A 19415-nucleotide genomic window follows, 5' to 3' on the forward strand; every position below is an offset into this window, starting at 1 on the left:
GCTGATGCCCGACTCATAAATATAATGTGCCCGTTTGTGCTTCTGTTTATCGATTATACTTGCCACTGCAAAATTATTTGCAGTTACCTGCTAAAGCCACTTTCAATTCTATGTCATATGATAACATGTAAAAAGGTTTAAAACAAGGAAAATGTTCATGTGATTAGAGATGGATATGCCTATAATTTAAGGAATGATTTACCTTGCGACACCCCCTCTATATAAGCGCAATGTACTAATTGCATTACAAAACATATTGAACCAAACTTTCACTGGCATGTAGTTATGATAACACGTTTTATTAGTTATAAAGTATTGTTTATTATCCGTGGAAGAACATACATGCAACGAAATTACGCAGAAAGGTTGCAATTCGATAAATGATCGACAATTTATATGCGCATGCAGATCAAATGCAAACATATTCTATAATTAATGATGGTGTAAATACACGATAAGCAAGTGTGGGAATAGTAATTAGTATAGTAATACTATTTTTTATTTTTTTTGGGTGGGAGGAGGGAAGGGGGGGGGGGGTATTTTTCTGTTTCGTCATTGTCACCAGTGCTGTTCTTGTGGGAGGTGTAGGAGCCTCGCGATAGTATTGACGCCTATGGAAAGGTTAGATTGGTAGGCCACTCCAGACGCACTGCAGGGGTGTAGGGAGGTTTGTGTTAAAAATGTCCACATTTGTGGCATGGCCTGGAAAGTGCCCGATGGATTGACTGACGCTAGAGATTTTCAAGTTTCGAAAATGACAGGATTTCATGATCACTGACGCCCGTGTCTATTTGCTTTCTCTCGTCGAAAAGTAGCTTGATGAGTGTCCAAAGTAACAGTGGAAGTTTGGAGGGGACGCCATCTTGGTCCCAGTTATCCACGTCCCCAACATCGGGCTTAATTTCTCAGCAAAATATCACGGTACCGGTGAAGGCCAAGGAAGGTAATGTGAAAGTATAATGCATCTGCTCTTTGTGAATTGTTAACTGTTTTTGTGCGACAAATAAGCTGACGGAAAATCAGTCCCAATGGAGGTTCGCCGAGGCCATGTTAGCAGCTAACTAGTTGATGCTAGGCTAGCTAATGCAAACTAACATGCTTCTCGTGCAGCTAGTGGTAGATTTATTTAACTCATTGGCTTCATCACAGGCTACATGTACTGGAAATTTTTTTTAGAAAATAATGGAGTAAAGAAAAAATCTAAAAAGGGCATGCGATGAATAAAACCGGTTAATTGTGTGTTTCGTTTATTTACACACCGGCTACGTTGCAGGTATCCTCCGGGCTACTCGATTGCTAGCTAGCTGACTAGTCTAAGTGGCTAAATTATTTTTCATTTAAGATACAGCTAGTCTAGCTAGTGGTCGATGGCTTGCTAGCACTCAGACTTAGAAAAGAGATTATTGTTTTCAATTTTGCTGTCCAGTTAAAACAAGCTGTATAGTCCAGCTGTAAAAAGGTTCGAGTCGGGACGATTGACATCATGGAGGACCCGGTGATTTTGCTAACGACGTATAACGGTAACTTGCTATCTGACGTTAGCAACTTCCTTTGCAGTAGTCTTTGGCACTTCATTTTATTGCATAGTCTACTGCGAAATTGCCTTCCTACAGCGAGTTACTGGTTTTGGTTTTCATGCTCGAGTTGCCAGTCAGTCTTAGGCAGATAGTTGGCCAGATAACCTTTGCTGTTGCCACTGTGTAACATTTTGACTAGCGAGCTAGCTACATCAACAACCTCAACAGTGGATGTTTACCTGGTAGCGCTAGACTAGCCTTCGTAGCATATACTAGATGAAGGCAGTGAAATTATGCATTGCAAATTGTAGGTAAGCTGTTGCAGACGATTGCAACGTTAGCGTTGCCTCTTTACATTACTAAATATCATTGTATTTTTGCACTTGATTTATTCTTGGCGAATGTGAGGTTACGCATTCAGCAAGTTTGCTCATTGACGTATTGTCCAGCTATATCTAGCTAGCTAAAGCTAACCAAAGTAGCGATTTTGTATAATAATAGGCCAGCTAACGCTAGAATCATCAAGCGAATGTCTGCAGCAAGTTCTTCAGAAAAGTTTTATATATTGCATTGGCAAGTTTCTACAAGAAGCCAATTGGATTCGTCTCAGTGTCGCATCCCAAAATTTGTTTTTGTCGAGGTTGGTAGGCCACTGGATTGGGGTTGAACTATTAAAAGATGGATCGACTGACTTTGATAATGCAAGGATGATTCATTACACAATTTAATGTGGCACATGACTAGTTTTTATCGTTTGGATTTGAATGTCATTAGTCACATTTCGCATTGTATGTACCGAAAGCATAATTGATATTCGGATTACCTGATTGCATTAAAATGCTTTGCTGATTGTCTGTATGAGCAGAAAAGTAAAATTACGTAGATTTTAAATGTATTCCAATCATACTGCAGTTAGCAAGATGATTCTTGCAGGCAGTTATCTAGAGTAAATACGCTGCTTGTCCGTACTATTCTGCTGGTCTTAGATGAAAGTTCATGCTGTTTCTAGCAAGCAAAATTAGGCCTATGCTCATATTGCATAACATTGCTCATAAGCCTGGCATGTTGGACAGTTTTTAAGTGTTTATCCCAAACAGGTGGACATTCAACCATTTTGAACTGCATATAGTTCAAATTAAATCCACAGAGTTCAAAGGGGTCCACTGCTTCTAGTGTACCTATGTGATAACTGTCAGTGGACACACACATGCACACACAAACTGCCATTTTGTTATATTCTTGAGGGATTAGGCAGTTAGTGCAAAGAGATGCTGTAACTGCTTTGATCTGCTGAAGGCCTAGTGTAAGTGTTTGACAGTCCTCATACTGTCTTATTTATTCTTTAATTACTTTTATTTGCATTTTTATATTTTCTAATTTAAATGGATGCGATCCAGTAATAGCCTGGCTGTTGTATCTTGGTTCTTTTCATCTAAGCAGTGTATTGTTTTCAATCTAAATCTTAAATAAATTGAATAACGTGTCAACCCTGCAGCCTCCACTGTTGATATGACAGCCAATCGGCAGCAAGGACATGTCACTTCTGTGTGGTCATGTGATGTAGCTTTGTGATCACATGGAAGCTGCAAGGCTGTGCTGCTGATTGGCTGTCTTATCAATAACCATTAGACGGGAGTAATTTTGTTTCTTGGAAGCATTTCACATGGCGTCAGAAGTTTGGAGTGCACTGTGGCATCGCCCATGGTTACAGAAAAAAAGATTAAAAAGAAGGCCGGTGTGCTGCATTGTTATTGTGGTCAAGAATATTTGGCAGTTATTGTTATGATTTATCACCCAGCCTTAGTGGTGTGTGAGATGTAGCAGGGTGTAGTGTAGTGTGCTATGTGTGTTGCAGGTGTGTATCATAGCCTATGTATAGTGTGTGATACAGGTGTGTATATTGTGTGTTGCAGGTGTATAGTGTGTGTTTTGCAGCTGTGTGTAGTGTATATAGTGTGTTTTGCAGGTGAGTATAGTGTAGGGGCACACAAACATTTTCATCTATGATCCAAAGATATCAATCCATACTTTTCATGACTCAAATGGATGTAATTTTCAACAATAATATCAATTGATTAATAATTGCGAAATTGCTGACAATAGCTGTGTTTTTAATACCTATGAGCTAAATGAAAGGACAAAGTTAGTGAAATGAGCAGGCAAGTAATCACAGAAAGCATAGTCAAATTAACAGAATTTAAGGCTTTATCAATGAAGCATAGTCTGGGTAAAGTGTTCAAAGCTGCCAGAACGAAAACTGTAGGATAAAACAAAACATTTCTTCTCATCGATGTTGGTCATTGTCAGTGAGTGTCTTTTTAATGGGACGCATCCACTGTGGGAAACTTTAAGCAAATTATCAAATATTTCAGTACAACCAATATTTCAATAATGTTACAGATTTATTATTGATGTCAAAAGTGCAAAAAGACCAGGTCGTGAATGATTAGCTAAAGCCGTTAATTAGCTGTGTTAGGCTGTATGAGCAAGAAACAAGTTAATTAGGTAGAATGAGCCGTGGAGTGCTGTAGGAATGACGCACCAGCCAGAATTAAATCAGGCATTTACGTGATCATATATACAGTATCAAATGAAAACAATAAAAATGTTTTTTTTAATTTTTTTTAATGGTTTTACTTTTTCAATTGAGCATTTATTTGTACAAGCACAGAATGACATTAATGAGTACTACCCCTTGTTTTATGCTTGTCTAATTGCATTGCTGCTGTAGCCTACGTATCGGTACCACAACCGAATAGATGTTCCCCCCTGGGCTAAGTTTGGCTGGCCAAATGAACTTGCAGGGACAATAATTATAAGCAGTTTCGTTAATTGATGCTATGTAGCAAAGTGTAGTAGCATCATATATAGTATATATAGTGTGTTTTGCAGGTGTTTATATAGTGTGTCTAACAGGTGTGTATATTGTGTGTTCTGCAGGTGTATATAGTGTGTTTTACTGGTGTGTAGTGTGTATACTATGTTTTGCAGGTGTGTATAGTATATATAGTGTGCTTTGCAGGTGTGTGTAGTGTATATAGTGTGTTTTGCACAGGTGTGTATAGCGTATATTGTGTGTGTTTTGCAGGTGTATATTGTGTGTTTTGCAGGTGTATATAGTGTGTGTTTTGCAGGTGTGTATATAGTGTGCGTTTTGTAGGTGTGTATAGTGTGTGTTTTGCAGGTGTATATAGTGTATATGGTGTGTGTAGTTCTGGTGTGTATAGTGTGTGTTTTGCAGGTGTGTATAGTGTGTGTAGTTCTGGTGTGTATAATGTGCATTTTGCAGGTGTGTATAGTGTGTGTTTTGCAGGTGTGTATAGTGTATATGGTGTGTGTTTTTCAGGTGTATATAGTGTATATGATGTGTGTAGTTCTGGTGTGTATAGTGTGTGTTTTGCAGGTGTGTATAGTGTATAGTGTGTGTAGTTCTGGTGTGTATAGTGTGCATTTTGCAGGTGTGTATAGTGTGTGTTTTGCAGGTGTGTATAGTGTATATGGTGTGTGTTTTGCAGGTGGGATGGAGGAGCTGCACAGCCTGGATCCTCGGCGGCAGGAGTTGCTGGAGGCGCGCTTTATGGGGGGGGTGAGTGGAAGCACAGGGAGCACCGGGAGCACCAGCGGGGGGGCCACCAAGGTGAGTCGGACGGGAACGGGGACTGCAGCTGTCCCTTACCTCATTACCAATTTTTCCAATAATGGAATGATCTTTAGAGCATTCACGATGTTGAAACAACACTGGACTATTTGTCGACAAACAGATTTTGCTTGAGACCCTGTGGTTTGCTTTTGTTTCTAGGGCTTGACAAACAATGAATGTTCGAACCACAGTTTTGGAAGTCTTGGTTCCTCAAGTGACAAGGAATCTGAGGTATGCTTTCTCACATTTGCTTTCCACTATGAGAGAAAAAGTAGGAATTTGTTTGGTTGTTTTGACTGATTGTTACTATTTGAAAAAGTGCTACATTCTACACTATACATGCAACCAGAGGGAAATTATTTCCTGGTTTAGAATCGTCAGATAAACGACTTTGACTTGATGTTAAATATGTAGTTAGTGTTAATGTGCGCTCCCAGCTTGCGCGGTTTTGAGAAGGGAAGGCACGACCCCTTTCAGGCATTTCTCACATTTCGTCTTTTCGCGGAGTAGACACGGAGAAGGAGAAAAGGGGTGAAGCGCATTGCGATTCGCGGCGCGGACGTCTTTGCGCGTCGGCGCCAGATGCTCTGTCACACCGAGCCCGGTCACGCCGCGCGCTCCGCAGCTCTGCACCTGTTCACCGGTGGCTCGCAGAGGCAAAGAAAACAAGCGGCTGCCGGCGCTCTGAGGAGCCATTTTATCACTGCCTGCCGACTCTGAGCCTGCCCAGCGGTGAACCCGAGTGTGTGCTAAGGGACGCACTGTGTGTGCGCGCCTGTGTAAAGACGCAGGGTGGAGTGTGTGTGTCTGTGTTAAGGCAGGGTGGAGTGTGTGTGTCTGTGTTAAGGCAGGGTGGAGTGTGTGTGTCTGTGTTAAGGCAGGGTGGAGTGTGTGTGTCTGTGTTAAGGCAGGGTGGAGCGTGTGTGTCTGTGTTAAGGCAGGGTGGAGTGTGTGTGTCTGTGTTAAGGCAGGGTGGAGTGTGTGTGTCTGTGTTAAGGCAGGGTGGAGTGTGTGTGTTTGTGTTAAGGCAGGGTGGAGTGTGTGTGTCTGTGTTAAGGCAGGGTGGAGTGTGTGTGTTTGTGTTAAGGCAGGGTGGAGTGTGTGTGTCTGTGTTAAGGCAGGGTGGAGTGTGTGTGTCTGTGTTAAGGCAGGGTGGAGTGTGTGTGTCTGTGTTAAGGCAGGGTGGAGTGTGTGTGTTTGTGTTAAGGCAGGGTGGTGTGTGTGTCTGTGTTAAGGCAGTGTGGAGTGTGTGTGTCTGTGTTAAGGCAGGGTGGAGTGTGTGTGTCTGTGTTAAGGCAGGGTGGTGTGTGTGTCTGTGTTAAGGCAGTGTGGAGTATGTGTGTCTGTGTTAAGGCAGTGTGGAGTGTGTGTGTCTGTGTTAAGTGACGCAGTGTGGAGTGTGTATTAAGAGACGCCTCTCTCTCACCCTCTCTCTCTCTCTCTCTCCCCCCCCCTCTCTCTCTCTCCCTTTCTCTTTCTCGCTCTTTCTCTCCTCTGTATTTAGTACGTAAGGCCTTGTGTTTTTTCTCCTCTGTACTGCAGGGCCTGAGGGTGGTTGGGCAGAGGTAGGGTTCTCACTGGTCAGACGGCCTATGCTTGCGTGCTCCTCCACATTAGCCTGCGTGTGAGCAAAGGCCTTTTGACTTAGCCTGCCTGAGGAGACATACCCATATATGGCCCAGATAAAATAGATGTTTATGGCTTTAAATGAAGGCAAACATCCTACTGTAGAGGAAGTGATCCAGCCCAATTTATTCTCAACAGTGAACGCGAAGGCAAACTCCAAAGGCCGTGGTAGTATGTTATCTTCACAGTCCAGAGCCTTAAATTGGCTGTGTAACCACATGGTTGTTTGTGCTGATCCTGTGTCTGCCTACTGGCCTTTTTTCTGATTGCATTCTGCTGGCTAGTCTCTTGTGTCTTACAGCCATGTATTGATTACAGGAAAAAATTCACAGCACTCAGTTCAGGCCTATGTTGTTACATATCGCATGTTTATTGTGTTCGGAAATCGACCAAGTATAGCTTGACTCTTATAAGTTGTAAACTGTGCCTTTTTAAAATACTGTCAGGCTCAGAAAAACGGTCTGTCTTGTGGGGTGCGGGGGGGGGGATGGGGGGGGGGGTGGTGGTGAATGTCCAGTTTTGTCGAGGGCTTATATGAGGGGGTGTGGAGGGTTTGTGGGGGGGGGGGGTGGGGGGTTACGTTGTGCTCGAGCTGGCAGTGGAGGGAGGAAATGTTCCCCATGGCCTGTGCTCATTCAGGTGCCTGATCTCACGGGCCGCCTATGCTGTCTGCATGGCCTGCACCCGAAGGGTCACCCCTAAAAATATCAACACCAGTTTACAATAATTGTGTGAGATTCTGAAGCTTTTGCCGGTCCTTTTGTGTTTGGGGCACTTTTCGAGCCCAGTTTTATAACAGCCACTTCTGATATTTCGGGTCCTCCAGCCCAGCAGTCCTGAGTAACAGCTTTGATGAAAAGATGTTTATTTTAAAAATGAGATTTTTGTCCTGCCCACGGCCTGTCTAACTTTTTCATTTCCTTTGACCTAATGGCTAATCGGTAAGCTACCTTGGCTAGCTACAAAGACGCATATCTGACATATGCTTAATAAGACCAATTAGTGATCAAATCTTACGTTTCACAGCCAAGCTGGTTGGCCAGAGTAAAAATAGGTTGGATGTGACAGTTAAAGGAGCAGTTAAGGTATTTGTACACATCACCCTGCTTTCACAATCCCTCTTTGCTAGCTAACTGTTAGCCAACAGTATTAAAGATGACTTTTTATGTGTGTTATGTGCTGTCAACAGAAGTCTAAAACTGTTTTTCATGGTCGGTCTATCCATTGCATTTATATTTAGTAAGCTACACTTTGACCTTCATAGAAAACAAAACAGGGACACAGCTCGCGTTTTATCAAAAATTACCTGTATTTGCCTTTAAAAAAAAAACAAAAAACTTTGACTGAATAAGTTTAGTCTTCTTAGACCACTGACTTCTGGCCAAATGACACTACGGGGTTCTTATGGTTGCATGCCAGCTTGTGTGTGGTTTGTAGATTATGCGTAGAGGTGACGCATCTCTTTCTAAATTTGCTGCGACAACATGAATATACCCAGCCATGGTCCTGTTTGTTTAAGAATTGAAATATTGGGAAAAATTAAACTGATTTATCCTTAGAATTTGGGTGCGCTTTTTAATAAATAGTCGCTGTTTTATCTGCCTTTTGGCTTCATTGCCACAGCCTGTTCCGGGTTCAACATATGCTGTGACACCTGTGGCCGCTGTCCAGCGCCATCGTTCTGAAAGACTGCAGAGCTTCCGAGCATGTGATTGGTCCGTGTAGTGCTGCATTGTAAACCATTAAACCATTGATTGGCAGTCGGTTGTCATGCAGGAAGAAATGAAAGGGTTTTTGTATGTATTTGAAGGCAGAACCCGTGTAATTGGCTAGCACGTGTTCTTGTCCTGGCCTCTGTTTGGGTTCTGTTTCAGTGACTCAGACTTTGTATTTCAGTAGGGTCATGGCTCTGTGGACGTAGATTCTGCTTTTTCCCTTCTGTCTAGTGCCTGGACTTTTCCAGAGACCCTGAGGTTGAATAGAGGCTGTAGTAGGGCTCATGTTGTGACTGAGGATGCTGTCATTGTGGCTATTTTAAATGTGGCATTCAGAATTCCGCTGTTCACACCAGTTGGAGGAAAAAAAGTTATTCTTACCGCAGGGGTGTAAGGAAAGATGTAATTTGTGTCAAACCAGCAGTGTGAACGCATTGTAAATGTGTTAGAATCGTCTGCTTAAGGATTGCCCAACCTTATCCAAAAAGTGTTGATGTTGGTGCAGGCTTTTTTGAAGTTTTTGCCCAGCACTAGGGCACTCAATTTTTCAGATCGCAGTCGCGATTGACGACCATGCTTAGTTAATTAGTGGAATCGGGTGTCGCAGTGCTGGGCTGAAACAAAAAAAATTGATCACAATTTTTGTGATTTCAGAATGATCACCCCACTGACTACTGTAATCCAGATTATAATTCATTCAGAGTTTTTTTTGTGACTTTTCGCCCAGACCCCTGAAAAGAAGCACTCGGACTCCTCGCGAGGGAGGAAGAGAAAAGCGGAGAATCAGTCGGAGAGCAGCCAAGGTGAGCTTAGCGCTGCGCTAGCACTGCTCCTCTTCATCAGCAATACCGTGGGCCACGTTGTCTGCTAGCTCCTCTCTGCTAACTCCTCTCTCCTGTTTTCACCCACAGGGAAGACCGTTGTACGGGGATCCAAAATTAGCGATTACTTTGATGTGAGTAGAGATGCATGTTTCTGTACACGGAGTTGAAGAGACTGGAGACTCTGCTCTCACAGGTCTTGGTTGTTGCTTGTTGTTGTTCATTTTCCTTTTCTGGGTTAGAGTACAATGGCAGTTCTGCCCGTGGTGCCAACTCACAGTGGGCTGTACACTTTCAGAAAAAGGGGTTATTTGGCTCCATAGGGGAACCATTTTCAGTTCTTTATGGAGCACTCTATGATTTACGTATTTTATGAGAAATAGTGCTTGGTGCTTTTCTTCTGCTGTTACGAAAGCCTTCCTTGCCTGGGTTTTAACCCAGCGACATGGGCCAGTGCCAGGCTGTGTTTAATGCTGGGTGGATTTTTAAAACAAATTAATACATTTTTTTTAATTTTTTTGCAGTTCCAGGGTGGAAATGGGTCAAGTCCGGTGAGAGGCCCGCCCATAGCTCTCCGCTCTCCCCAAAACTCACATTCCCATAGTGCACCGGCTTCCACAGTGAGTGTCTCACCCATACTCCAACGCTTACTGCAGAACTCACATTCCCATAGTTTACCGGATTCTACTGTGTCTGTCTCACCCACACCACAACACTTACACTTCAGCCCTTCCCATAGAACTCACTTCCCATAGTGCACCAGCTTCCACTGTGAGGTTCTGATCAACATACATCATACAACAGTTGGTACATTAGACTGTGTTTCACACAACTTAGTTTAGAATTTAATGAGTCACGTGTACAATTTTGCTGTAGTCCTTTGTTTTTTAATTTAGATTTAGAATGACACTGATGAGCCCCTGATAAACATTGTTATAACTTTTCAAATGTTGCATTTCAAACACTAAAAAACTCTCTCTTTTACAGATTAGACAAAATAGTTCATCACCTACAAGTTTGTCATTCGGGGACCATATGATGCATTCAAAACAGTTATCAATTAAGAGTGTCCAGGTAAGATTGTCCCCTGTTAATAATTTTTGTCACACAATTTTCATATTTTTAATGAAAGTATCTAATACTCTAATGTTTCCTTTTTCAATTTTTAAGACTGACCTTACTGTTCTGAAGTTGGCCGCGCTTGAAAGCAACAAAAACCAGGACCTGGAGAAAAAAGAGGGGAGAATAGATGACTTGCTTAGGGTGAGGAGTCAGTGCAAGCCTCTGCTAAATTTTCCTAACATCTTAGCGTCTCTGATTTTGCATTGTGGAATAAATTGCCACGTCTGTCAGTTACCAATGTCTGCTCTACATGTTAATTGGGGATTTCTCAACAGAAAGAATTGTCAAAGAAGCTTAGGTGATTATACAGTGAGCGTATGACGTTGCTTTAGCTATGGCGTTTATTCATTTAGGCTCATCAGGGTGTTACAGGAATTTCAGTGCCTTATGCAAATGACCACTGACTTTCTCCAGTAAAGGTAATAGGAAATGTTTTCCAAGAACGGTTTTGTTTCTAGTGTAACTACAATGCTTATGTCTAATATCAGATTTATGTAAATAATCTTGTTTTTTTCCCCCTCAAATAGGCAAACTGTGACCTTAGGAGACAAATTGATGAACAGCAAAAATTACTTGAAAAGTATAAGGAACGCTTAAATAAATGCATCACCATGAGCAAGAAGCTGCTAATTGAAAAGGTACGATTTTAATTCTGACTTTAAAGGTTAATCTGTCTAATACAGAGCATTTGAGCAAAGTTTAGCAGGAATAAATGTTGCTCATTGCACTGAATGTTTTATAATCGCTCTACTTTGTGTTTTATGTGTTACCTGCTTCTTCTGCTCCAGTACTTTTACTCGCATGTGAAAAAATTATTTTTTTTCTATTTAGGTCAGCTACCTTGTTATAGTCTGTAAAAAGGTTTTCTCAGTGGTGACGCTATTGCACGCAGAGCATGCACTGCAGGGTTGTAACGCTGTTGTTGCTCTCAGAGCCTGCAGCAGTGCAGGGCTGTGACGCTGTTGTTGCCCTCACAGCATGCAGCAGTGCAGGGTTGTGATGCTGTTGTTGCGCTGAGGGCATGCAACAGTGCAGGGTTGTGATGCTGTTGCGCTCACAGCATGCAGCACTGCAGGGTTGTGATGATCAGCATGCAGCAGTGCAGGGTTGTGATGCTGTTGCGCTCACAGCATGCAGCACTGCAGGGTTGTGATGATCAGCATGCAGCAGTGCAGGGTTGTGATGCTGTTGCGCTCATAGCATGCAGCAGTGCAGGGTTGTGATGCTGTTGCGCTCACAGCATGCAGCACTGCAGGGTTGTGATGATCAGCATGCAGCAGTGCAGGGCTGTGACTGTTCTGCTCAGAGCATGCAGCAGTGCAGAGTTGTGATGCTGTTGCGCTCACAGCATGCAGCAGTGCAGGGTTGTGACTGTTCTGCTGAGAGCACACAGCAGTGCAGGGTTGTGACGCTGTTGTTGTGCTCACAGCATGCAGCAGTGCAGGGTTGTGACTGTTCTGCTGAGAGCATGCAGCAGTGCAGGGTTGTGACTGGTGTTTCTGTGTTGCTCTCAGAGCACGCAGGAGAAGCAGGCGTGCAGGGAGAGGAGCATGCAGGACCGCCTGCGGCTGGGGCACTTCACCACCGTGCGCCACGGAGCGTCCTTCACCGAGCAGTGGGCCGACGGCTTCGCCTTCCAGAACCTGGTCAAGTGAGCAGCCCCGCCCCTTTACCGCCGTACTGAGCAGCCCTCACCTTTACCGCCATCATACTGAGCAGCCCTCACCTTTACCGCCATACTGAGCAGCCCTCACCTTTACCGCCATACTGAGCAGCCCGCCCCTTTACCGCCGTACTGAGCAGCCCTCACCTTTACCGCCATACTGAGCAGCCCTCACCTTTACCGCCATACTGAGCAGCCCTCAGCTTTACCTCCATACTGAGCAGCCTGCACCTTTACCGCCATACTGAGCAGCCCTCACCTTTACCGCCATACTGAGCAGCCCACCCCTTGACCGCCATACTGAGCAGCCCTCACCTTTACCTCCATACTGAGCAGCCTGACCCTTTACCGCCATACTGAGCAGCCTGACCCTTTACCGCCATACTGAGCAGCCCCACCCCTTTACCGCCATACTGAGCAGCCTGCACCTTTACCGCCATGCTGAGCAGCCTGACCCTTTACCGGCGTACTGAGCAGCCCTCACCTTTACCGCCATACTGAGCAGCCCGCACCTTTACCTCCATACTGAGCAGCCCTCACCTTTACCGCCATACTGAGCATGCCGTTCTGTCCCACAGGCAGCAGGAGTGGATAAACCAGCAGAGGGAGGAAATTGAGAGGCAAAGGAAGCTGTTGGCCAAGCGGAAACCCCCCACGGCGAACACCTCCCAGGCCCCCGCCACCAACTCCGAGCCCAAGCAGCGCAAGGCCAAGGCGGTGAACGGCGCGGACAACGACACCTTTCTGAAGCCCAGCCTGCCCCAGCTGTGAGTCCGCGCCCCTCCTCTGCTGGGGCGCTCCCATTCACACTGCGAAACGGTCGCCTCTCGGTTAGCGTGTTCTGACCGCGCGCCATCATATCTCTCTCTCTCTCTGTCTCTCTCTCTCTCTCCCCCTCCCTCCCTCCCTCCCTCTCTCCCCTCTCCCTCTCTCCCTCTCTCTCCCTCTTAAAGGTTGACTTTAGCCGAGTATCACGAGCAGGAGGAGATATTCAAACTTCGGCTCGGCCACCTCAAGAAGGTAAGTGCGCGTTCCGGAGTCAGAGGCCCCCGGCGACCCGTTTGATTCGGCTGCGTTTTTTTTATTTAGCGAATGCAGTCCTGTGTGCTGAGCTGTGGCCTCATAGGCTGCAGTATTTGGTTTGGTACTGAGGGGGGCGCTCTACAGTGTGCCGCACTGTCTGTACTTCCTATCAGGGGCATCAGGGGGCTCAAGCTAATACCCACTGGGGCAATAAGGGGCTTGCCCTGATACCCCAGCGATATAGATGGCCCACTCAGTGGCCTAGACCCGTCCTGTGTGGGTTTAAAACTGTGCCATCGCCATTTGCAGCTTGGCGGTTGCGTGTGAATTTCCGTGGCGTTCTTTCTCCCAGAATCGCTGTCGTGTTTTCATATTAAACCCTCAAGAGGTCAGCTAATTAGAAATGCACTTTGAGCTGCGTTATCACATAGTTAATTACACCCACCTCCCCTCTGCGTTTCTGCCTGTGTATTAATAACTTGTGTTCTTTACGCGTGTTAATAGCTGTGCGCTCGCGTTGAATAATTTGCAGGAGGAGGCTGAGATTCAGGCGGAGCTGGAGCGGTTGGAGCGCGTGCGGAACCTGCACATCCGGGAGCTGAAGAGGATTAACAACGAGGACAGCTCACAGTGCGTCTGCGGCTGAGTACTCGCGCCTGATTGGCCACGGTCCCGCTGGCCGAGCGCATCGCCGTTCCCCCGCCCAGTTCACCCGGCCGGGCAGATACATTAGATTATCTGACAATTAATGAGCGTGACGTGGCTCTGTTATGGTTACTGTATCTCGGCATCGCTCTGAATGTCAGATTAGTAAGATGAATTTAAAGCCGTCTTCGAGGACTTGAACGTGAGTTTAAATGTATTTGTGTTGTTGTGATTCAATGGGCAGCCCGTCTGAAAGCCTGAAGGAGTGATCTGGTTTATCCTGTGGAAATCTCAGCTTTTTAAAACAGGGATACACAGTTTTGTTATATCCTTGTTGACATTGATTTGACTCGATGCCAAAAACGGCGAAATTGTTCAGGTTCGTTCACTGAACAGTATCAAAACACGCGTTTGCTTGTGTTCGGTTGAATGTCTGGTTTGTGAAGGATGGTAGAAGTGGAGGTTGCCTGATCAGTACCCTGTTTGACTCTAGATTCAAAGACCATCCCACCTTGAATGAAAGGTATCTACTGCTACATCTTCTGGGAAGAGGTGGCTTCAGTGAAGTGTATAAGGTGGGTTAAGCTCCCTCCTCCTTAAAACGAATCTCATGTAGTGGGAATGAATGCCTGTGTGAGTGGAGAGATAATGGTGGGATTTTGTGGAAATGGATGCTTGTGTGAATAGAGAGGTAATGGTGGGATTTTGGTAGAAATGGATGTCTCCCTGAATAGAGAAAATGTCTGGATTTTGTGGAAATGGATGCGTGTGTGAATAGATAGCAAATGGAGTTTTGTGGGAATGGATGCTTGTGTAAATAGGGCTGTAATGGCGTATTTTTGTGTTGCGGTTTCTTAGGCCTTTGACTTGTTCGAGCAGCGATATGCAGCGGTGAAAATACACCAACTCAACAAGAACTGGAGAGAGGAGAAAAAGGAGAACTACCACAAGTATGTTATTTTTGCTTTATAATATACATAAACAGTTAGCCGTGTTTCGTTCGCAAGCGTTTAATGTATTTTTCCTACTGGATGTACCATAAAGCTAAGCATGCACGTGTAGCATTTTCTAAACTCTCGATACGTTGTTGTTGTCATCGCCGCGGCGACGCTCCACGTTCTGTTCCGTACTTGAAGCTCAAGCCAGTAGCCTTAGCCTGCGGAGAACAATGCAGCTGCTTCAGGGGCTTTGTTATTGATGAGTGACTAAAACAGGACAGGAGATAATCGCTGAACAATGCAGCTTCACGGCGTCCATTTCCTAACTGATTGGGAGAATAGCTGGTGGGGGTGGGGGGGGGGGGCTTTTTCCTGTTTGACGCGGCTGTGCTGCCCTTGCAGGCACGCCTGTCGCGAGTACCGGATACACAAGCAGCTGGACCACCCTCGGATCGTGAAGCTCTACGACTACTTCTCCCTGGATACGGACACGTAGGTCACCACCCCCCCCCCCTGCCCCCCCACCGTCCCCCACCTGTCACAGTTATTCAGCGGTTAGGTCCGTTTACAGCCCAAGCCTGTGACTGTATTAAAAGCACACAGGACAGGATAAAATGGGGGGGGGGGGGGGGGGGGGGGGAATGAGGATTCAACTACAGTGCGAAATGTACCATCCAGTCGGGGATTTGCAAGTGTGTGTCTTTGCCATTTGAGAAAAGTGCAAACGTACCAGTGAATATGGAAAAGATATGAATGTGTTCAATGTGTGTTTCTGCTGTAGTGAATTCTGCTCACAACGTGCTGCAAACTGTCTTAAATGAATAATGGTCAGGAACAGGAAGAAGTTATAATAATGTATTACAGCGTAGTTACTGAGGCATTGACAACGACAGTGTACAGTGCAGAAAGCGTACAGGTGCTTGGGCGCCACATGCAGGACCCTTGGTCTTAAATTTCGGATCCCTGCCCCCGTTTCCCGGGCCAGTATTCCACCCTGTACCCAAACCTCTCTCACCAGACAACCACATTCCTTAAGAACAGGACTCAGGGGGCACCAGGTGATTGGTTAATTACCCCAACCAACTGGCTGTCTGGAAACAGTTGTCCGCAGGGGGCTAGTACACAGTGTGAATAGTAGAGGCTCACAGATGTCTCTGTACATCATGGAGGAGCACTGGGAGTTTAGTTGAGGGAAATGTAATGCCTGCACATCACACACAAAGAGTGTACAATAACGAAATCCTTTCAGCCCCTGAAACATGACAAAGATCCTCCTTACAATAGCATGGCCGTGCCTTATGCCTATTATACATCATCACCATCATAAAATATTGGAATGAACAAAAACAAGAACACGGCAATGCTTTATGTGCCAACGTTAATGTTTAGGAGTGATTAAAATCATGTTCATTATGCTAGAAATCCAGGTGCGGACTTGAACTTTGTTACAGTATAACTGATACATGATTTTAAAGGTTCTGAGTCGTTATTCTTGTAGACACGGACTATTTTGAGGGGTTCTTTAAATGGTAATTTTACTTCAGTGTTTTTTCCATTGCAGGTTCTGTACGGTGTTGGAATACTGTGAAGGCAACGACTTGGACTTCTACTTGAAACAGCACAAACTCATGTCAGAGAAGGAGGCCCGCTCCATTGTCATGCAGATTGTGAATGCACTACGATACCTGAATGAAATCAAGCCACCCATAATCCACTATGACCTAAAGCCAGGTGATTCACACTGAGATATATGCAGCCTACGTAAGATTTGTGTACTGTCTCTCTCTTTGCACTCTGGGTATTGTGTGTGTGAATGCAGTGGGGAAATTTTTTTGTTTTGGTGAATTGAATTGAATTGCAGTGTATGGTAATTAATGGAGACTAAACTTTGAAGTCATGATGGTGTGACACAGTTTAGTACCCAAAGGTGTACTTATAGAATTAACTCTCATTGGTTGGGAGGGAGAGTTTATGTCGGTTGCCATGACGGCGTCCTGACTCTTTTGCCTTGTGTTCGTGGGGAAAGCATGAGTCAGCGTTCTGGCCCTGGAGTTATGGCGATTATATTGAACGCAGTCTGCTGCTGCTGGCTTGGCTGTACTTGTCCTGACTGTGGCTTCCTGTGTGTGTGTGTGTGAAGGTAACATCCTCCTCGTGGATGGCACGGCCTGCGGGGAGATCAAGATCACAGATTTCGGTTTGTCCAAGATCATGGATGACGACAACTACGGAGTGGATGGCATGGACCTGACGTCACAGGGCGCGGGGACGTACTGGTGAGCGCAGTTCTGATGGCTGGACTCCCCTCTAGGGGGCAGTGTTGCGTAACTCAGTTTCTCAAACGGTCACCCGAGCTCTGATTGAAAATGCTGCCTGTTGGCCGAAGGAAAATGTGCCGTTAGGTGAATTATTTGTACCTTTTTAACGCTCTGAATGGTTAAAGCAATTTTTATGATTTCACAGTAATTTTCCTGAATTATCGGTGGGTGGGTCTGTGCAGGTAACGTTCTTCACGCTCTGTTTGCATCCTCTCAGGTACCTGCCGCCTGAATGCTTCGTTGTGGGCAAAGAACCTCCAAAGATTTCTAACAAGGTGGATGTCTGGTCCGTGGGCGTCATCTTCTTCCAGTGTCTGTATGGAAGAAAGGTACAGAGCCTTTATCACTTGTCTTTGCCTTTTGTTCAGCTTTTCAAAATTAGCAGGAAATGGTTGAAATGCCACAGAGGTAGGACCTGATTTTGGTGAAGATGCCAAATGGGTCTTAATTCATATTCTGGTGAACCTCTTCTACACACAGCAGTTCACTTTGGTATTCACTGGCAAATCTTTGGACACATTTTTACAAATACACTCTTGCCGAAATGTCAAAACTGAAGAAAAAAAAAAAAAAGAACTACGGCCGAGCCCTAGCCCCCCAGAGAAGGACGTCCTGATTCAGCCCTTCCTCCACCTCCCCAAAATGGTGGCTTTTACTGCCTTTCGTCAGCTCCTCTCTTGTGAAAGGGAAAAAGGTGTGACCTCTCCAAATGTCAGTACGGTGATGGAATCGCTCTCTGACTTGACAGTGACGTGCTTTTGCTGCTTGCTTTTCAGCCGTTTGGCCACAACCAATCACAGCAGGACATCCTGCAGGAGAACACCATCCTCAAAGCCACCGAAGTCCAGTTTCCTGTCAAGCCTGTCGCCACTAATGAAGCGAAGGTTGGTCTTTTCGGCACAGTGCGCAGAGGTCGTGGGCAGAGGTCATCGTCATAACTGACACCACTTGCTCTTCTTCTTCTGAAGTTCTCATCAGACTACCCCAGTCATATAGCGCAGCCCTAATAATAATAGCACAGCTGTAATATAGTGGCGCAGCCCTAATAATAATAGCACAGCTGTAATATAGTGGCACAGCTCTAATAATAATAGCACAGCCGTAATAATAATAGCACAGCTGTAATGTAATAGCACAGCTGTCATGTAATAGCACAGCTGTTAAATAATAGCACAGCTGTAATAATAATAGCACAGGTACATGGTACGACTGTAATGGCAGTATTTGTTTGGCTCTCTCCCTTCTGGCAGGCGTTTATACGACGCTGTCTGGCGTACAGGAAGGAGGACCGCTTCGATGTTCACCAGCTGGGCAGCGACTCTTACCTCCTGCCGCACATGAGGAGGTCCAACTCCTCAGGGAACCTGCAGCTGGCGCTATCTGGAGGCTCAGCCCCACCCCCCTCCAGCATCATCCCCTACTGAGGGGCCCCCACACTGACTGACTGACTGATAGCTCCCACTGCTCCGCCCACTGCCCTGCCTGCAGCCCCTTGTACAGGTGCAGGCATGAGAGGGGAGGAAGTTGCCCCGCCCCTTCGTTATGTGATTGGTCCAGGCCCCCGGGGCTGTTGCCATGGGGATTACGCAGAGTAGACTTGGGGTAGCTCTGTGCTTGGGCTGTACTGGGTTAGGTACGGGGCGGTGGAGAAGGGGATAAAGTCGGATAAGACTTTGCAGGTGGCTTCTCAGACACTTTTTGAAGGTTGAATTATAGAGCACTGCAACAAAGTAGCTTGAAAATGATTGTTGTAATTGGAGATTTCTTGCTGGTCGTGTGATTCTGAAGGGAGACATGGCAGCCTGCCGTTTAGAGAGAATCAACTTGGAGCCTCCCAGGGGCCTGGGTTCTGAAGTTTACATGAGGACCTACAGAGGTTTTATTGTCAACTGAGCAGTAATGTCCCCAATGTTTTTTTTTTTTTTTTTTTCTTTTATTCTTTTCTCATGACTAGCCATGGGAATTGTTGAGCATACAGGTAACATCGCGTATCATTAATGCCCAGACAGCATCACTGTGCACGTCATCGAATGCACAAATTAACCAAATGTAGAGAAACATCAGTGTATAGAATCCTATGGAGTAAGATTTAAAAAATGAAAAACGCTCAAAAAATAAATGTACTTCTACTATATTGAAATCAAATTTCAGTTCTTAAATTTCAGCAGTACAATTATGTACAGAACTTTTCCCCCCATATAATTTCATTTCCTGGAGCTTTTTCATTGTTACTGCTGTTGATACTGCTTTTTTTTTTTTGTTTTTTTTTTTTGAAAAGGCTGTATGGATCTACATTAAGAACGTTTTAATTTGTACAGTCTATTAAAAATATATTAAATAAATTCTTGCCCTGAATTTTCAGCATGCTGTATGGCAGTTAGGATTTT

At 45.1% G+C, this 19415-nt stretch overlaps 1 protein-coding gene across 1 annotated transcript; it reads left to right on the top strand.

Annotated features, from left to right (window-relative positions):
• The first annotated feature begins 564 nt into the window (after window positions 1-564).
• Window positions 565-19389, top strand: LOC118214119 (serine/threonine-protein kinase tousled-like 1). Its single transcript, XM_035393704.1, has 21 exons — window positions 565-943; window positions 5033-5154; window positions 5317-5388; window positions 9226-9301; window positions 9410-9453; window positions 9844-9939; window positions 10307-10393; window positions 10490-10582; window positions 10969-11079; window positions 11956-12092; window positions 12683-12871; window positions 13058-13124; window positions 13660-13757; window positions 14266-14347; window positions 14631-14722; window positions 15113-15202; window positions 16272-16441; window positions 16851-16986; window positions 17246-17357; window positions 17805-17912; window positions 18279-19389. Exons 1-21 carry the CDS (start codon window positions 820-822, stop codon window positions 18450-18452), a joined length of 2280 nt encoding a protein of 759 aa, XP_035249595.1. The 5' UTR covers window positions 565-819; the 3' UTR covers window positions 18453-19389.
• Window positions 19390-19415: the final 26 nt, after the last annotated feature.

This window comes from Anguilla anguilla, chromosome 15, assembly GCF_013347855.1.
Source record: "Anguilla anguilla isolate fAngAng1 chromosome 15, fAngAng1.pri, whole genome shotgun sequence".
Taxonomy (NCBI): Eukaryota; Metazoa; Chordata; class Actinopteri; order Anguilliformes; family Anguillidae; genus Anguilla; species Anguilla anguilla.

Excerpts from the sequence above, each read along its gene's own strand:
- LOC118214119 (XM_035393704.1), top strand. The coding sequence starts at position 820 with ATGAGTGTCCAAAGTAACAGTGGAAGTTTGGAGGGGACGCCATCTTGG. Across the intron at positions 10,394-10,489 it reads TATCAATTAAGAGTGTCCAG|ACTGACCTTACTGTTCTGAA; the intron begins GTAAGATTGTCC and ends TCAATTTTTAAG. Across the intron at positions 13,125-13,659 it reads GGCTCGGCCACCTCAAGAAG|GAGGAGGCTGAGATTCAGGC; the intron begins GTAAGTGCGCGT and ends AATAATTTGCAG.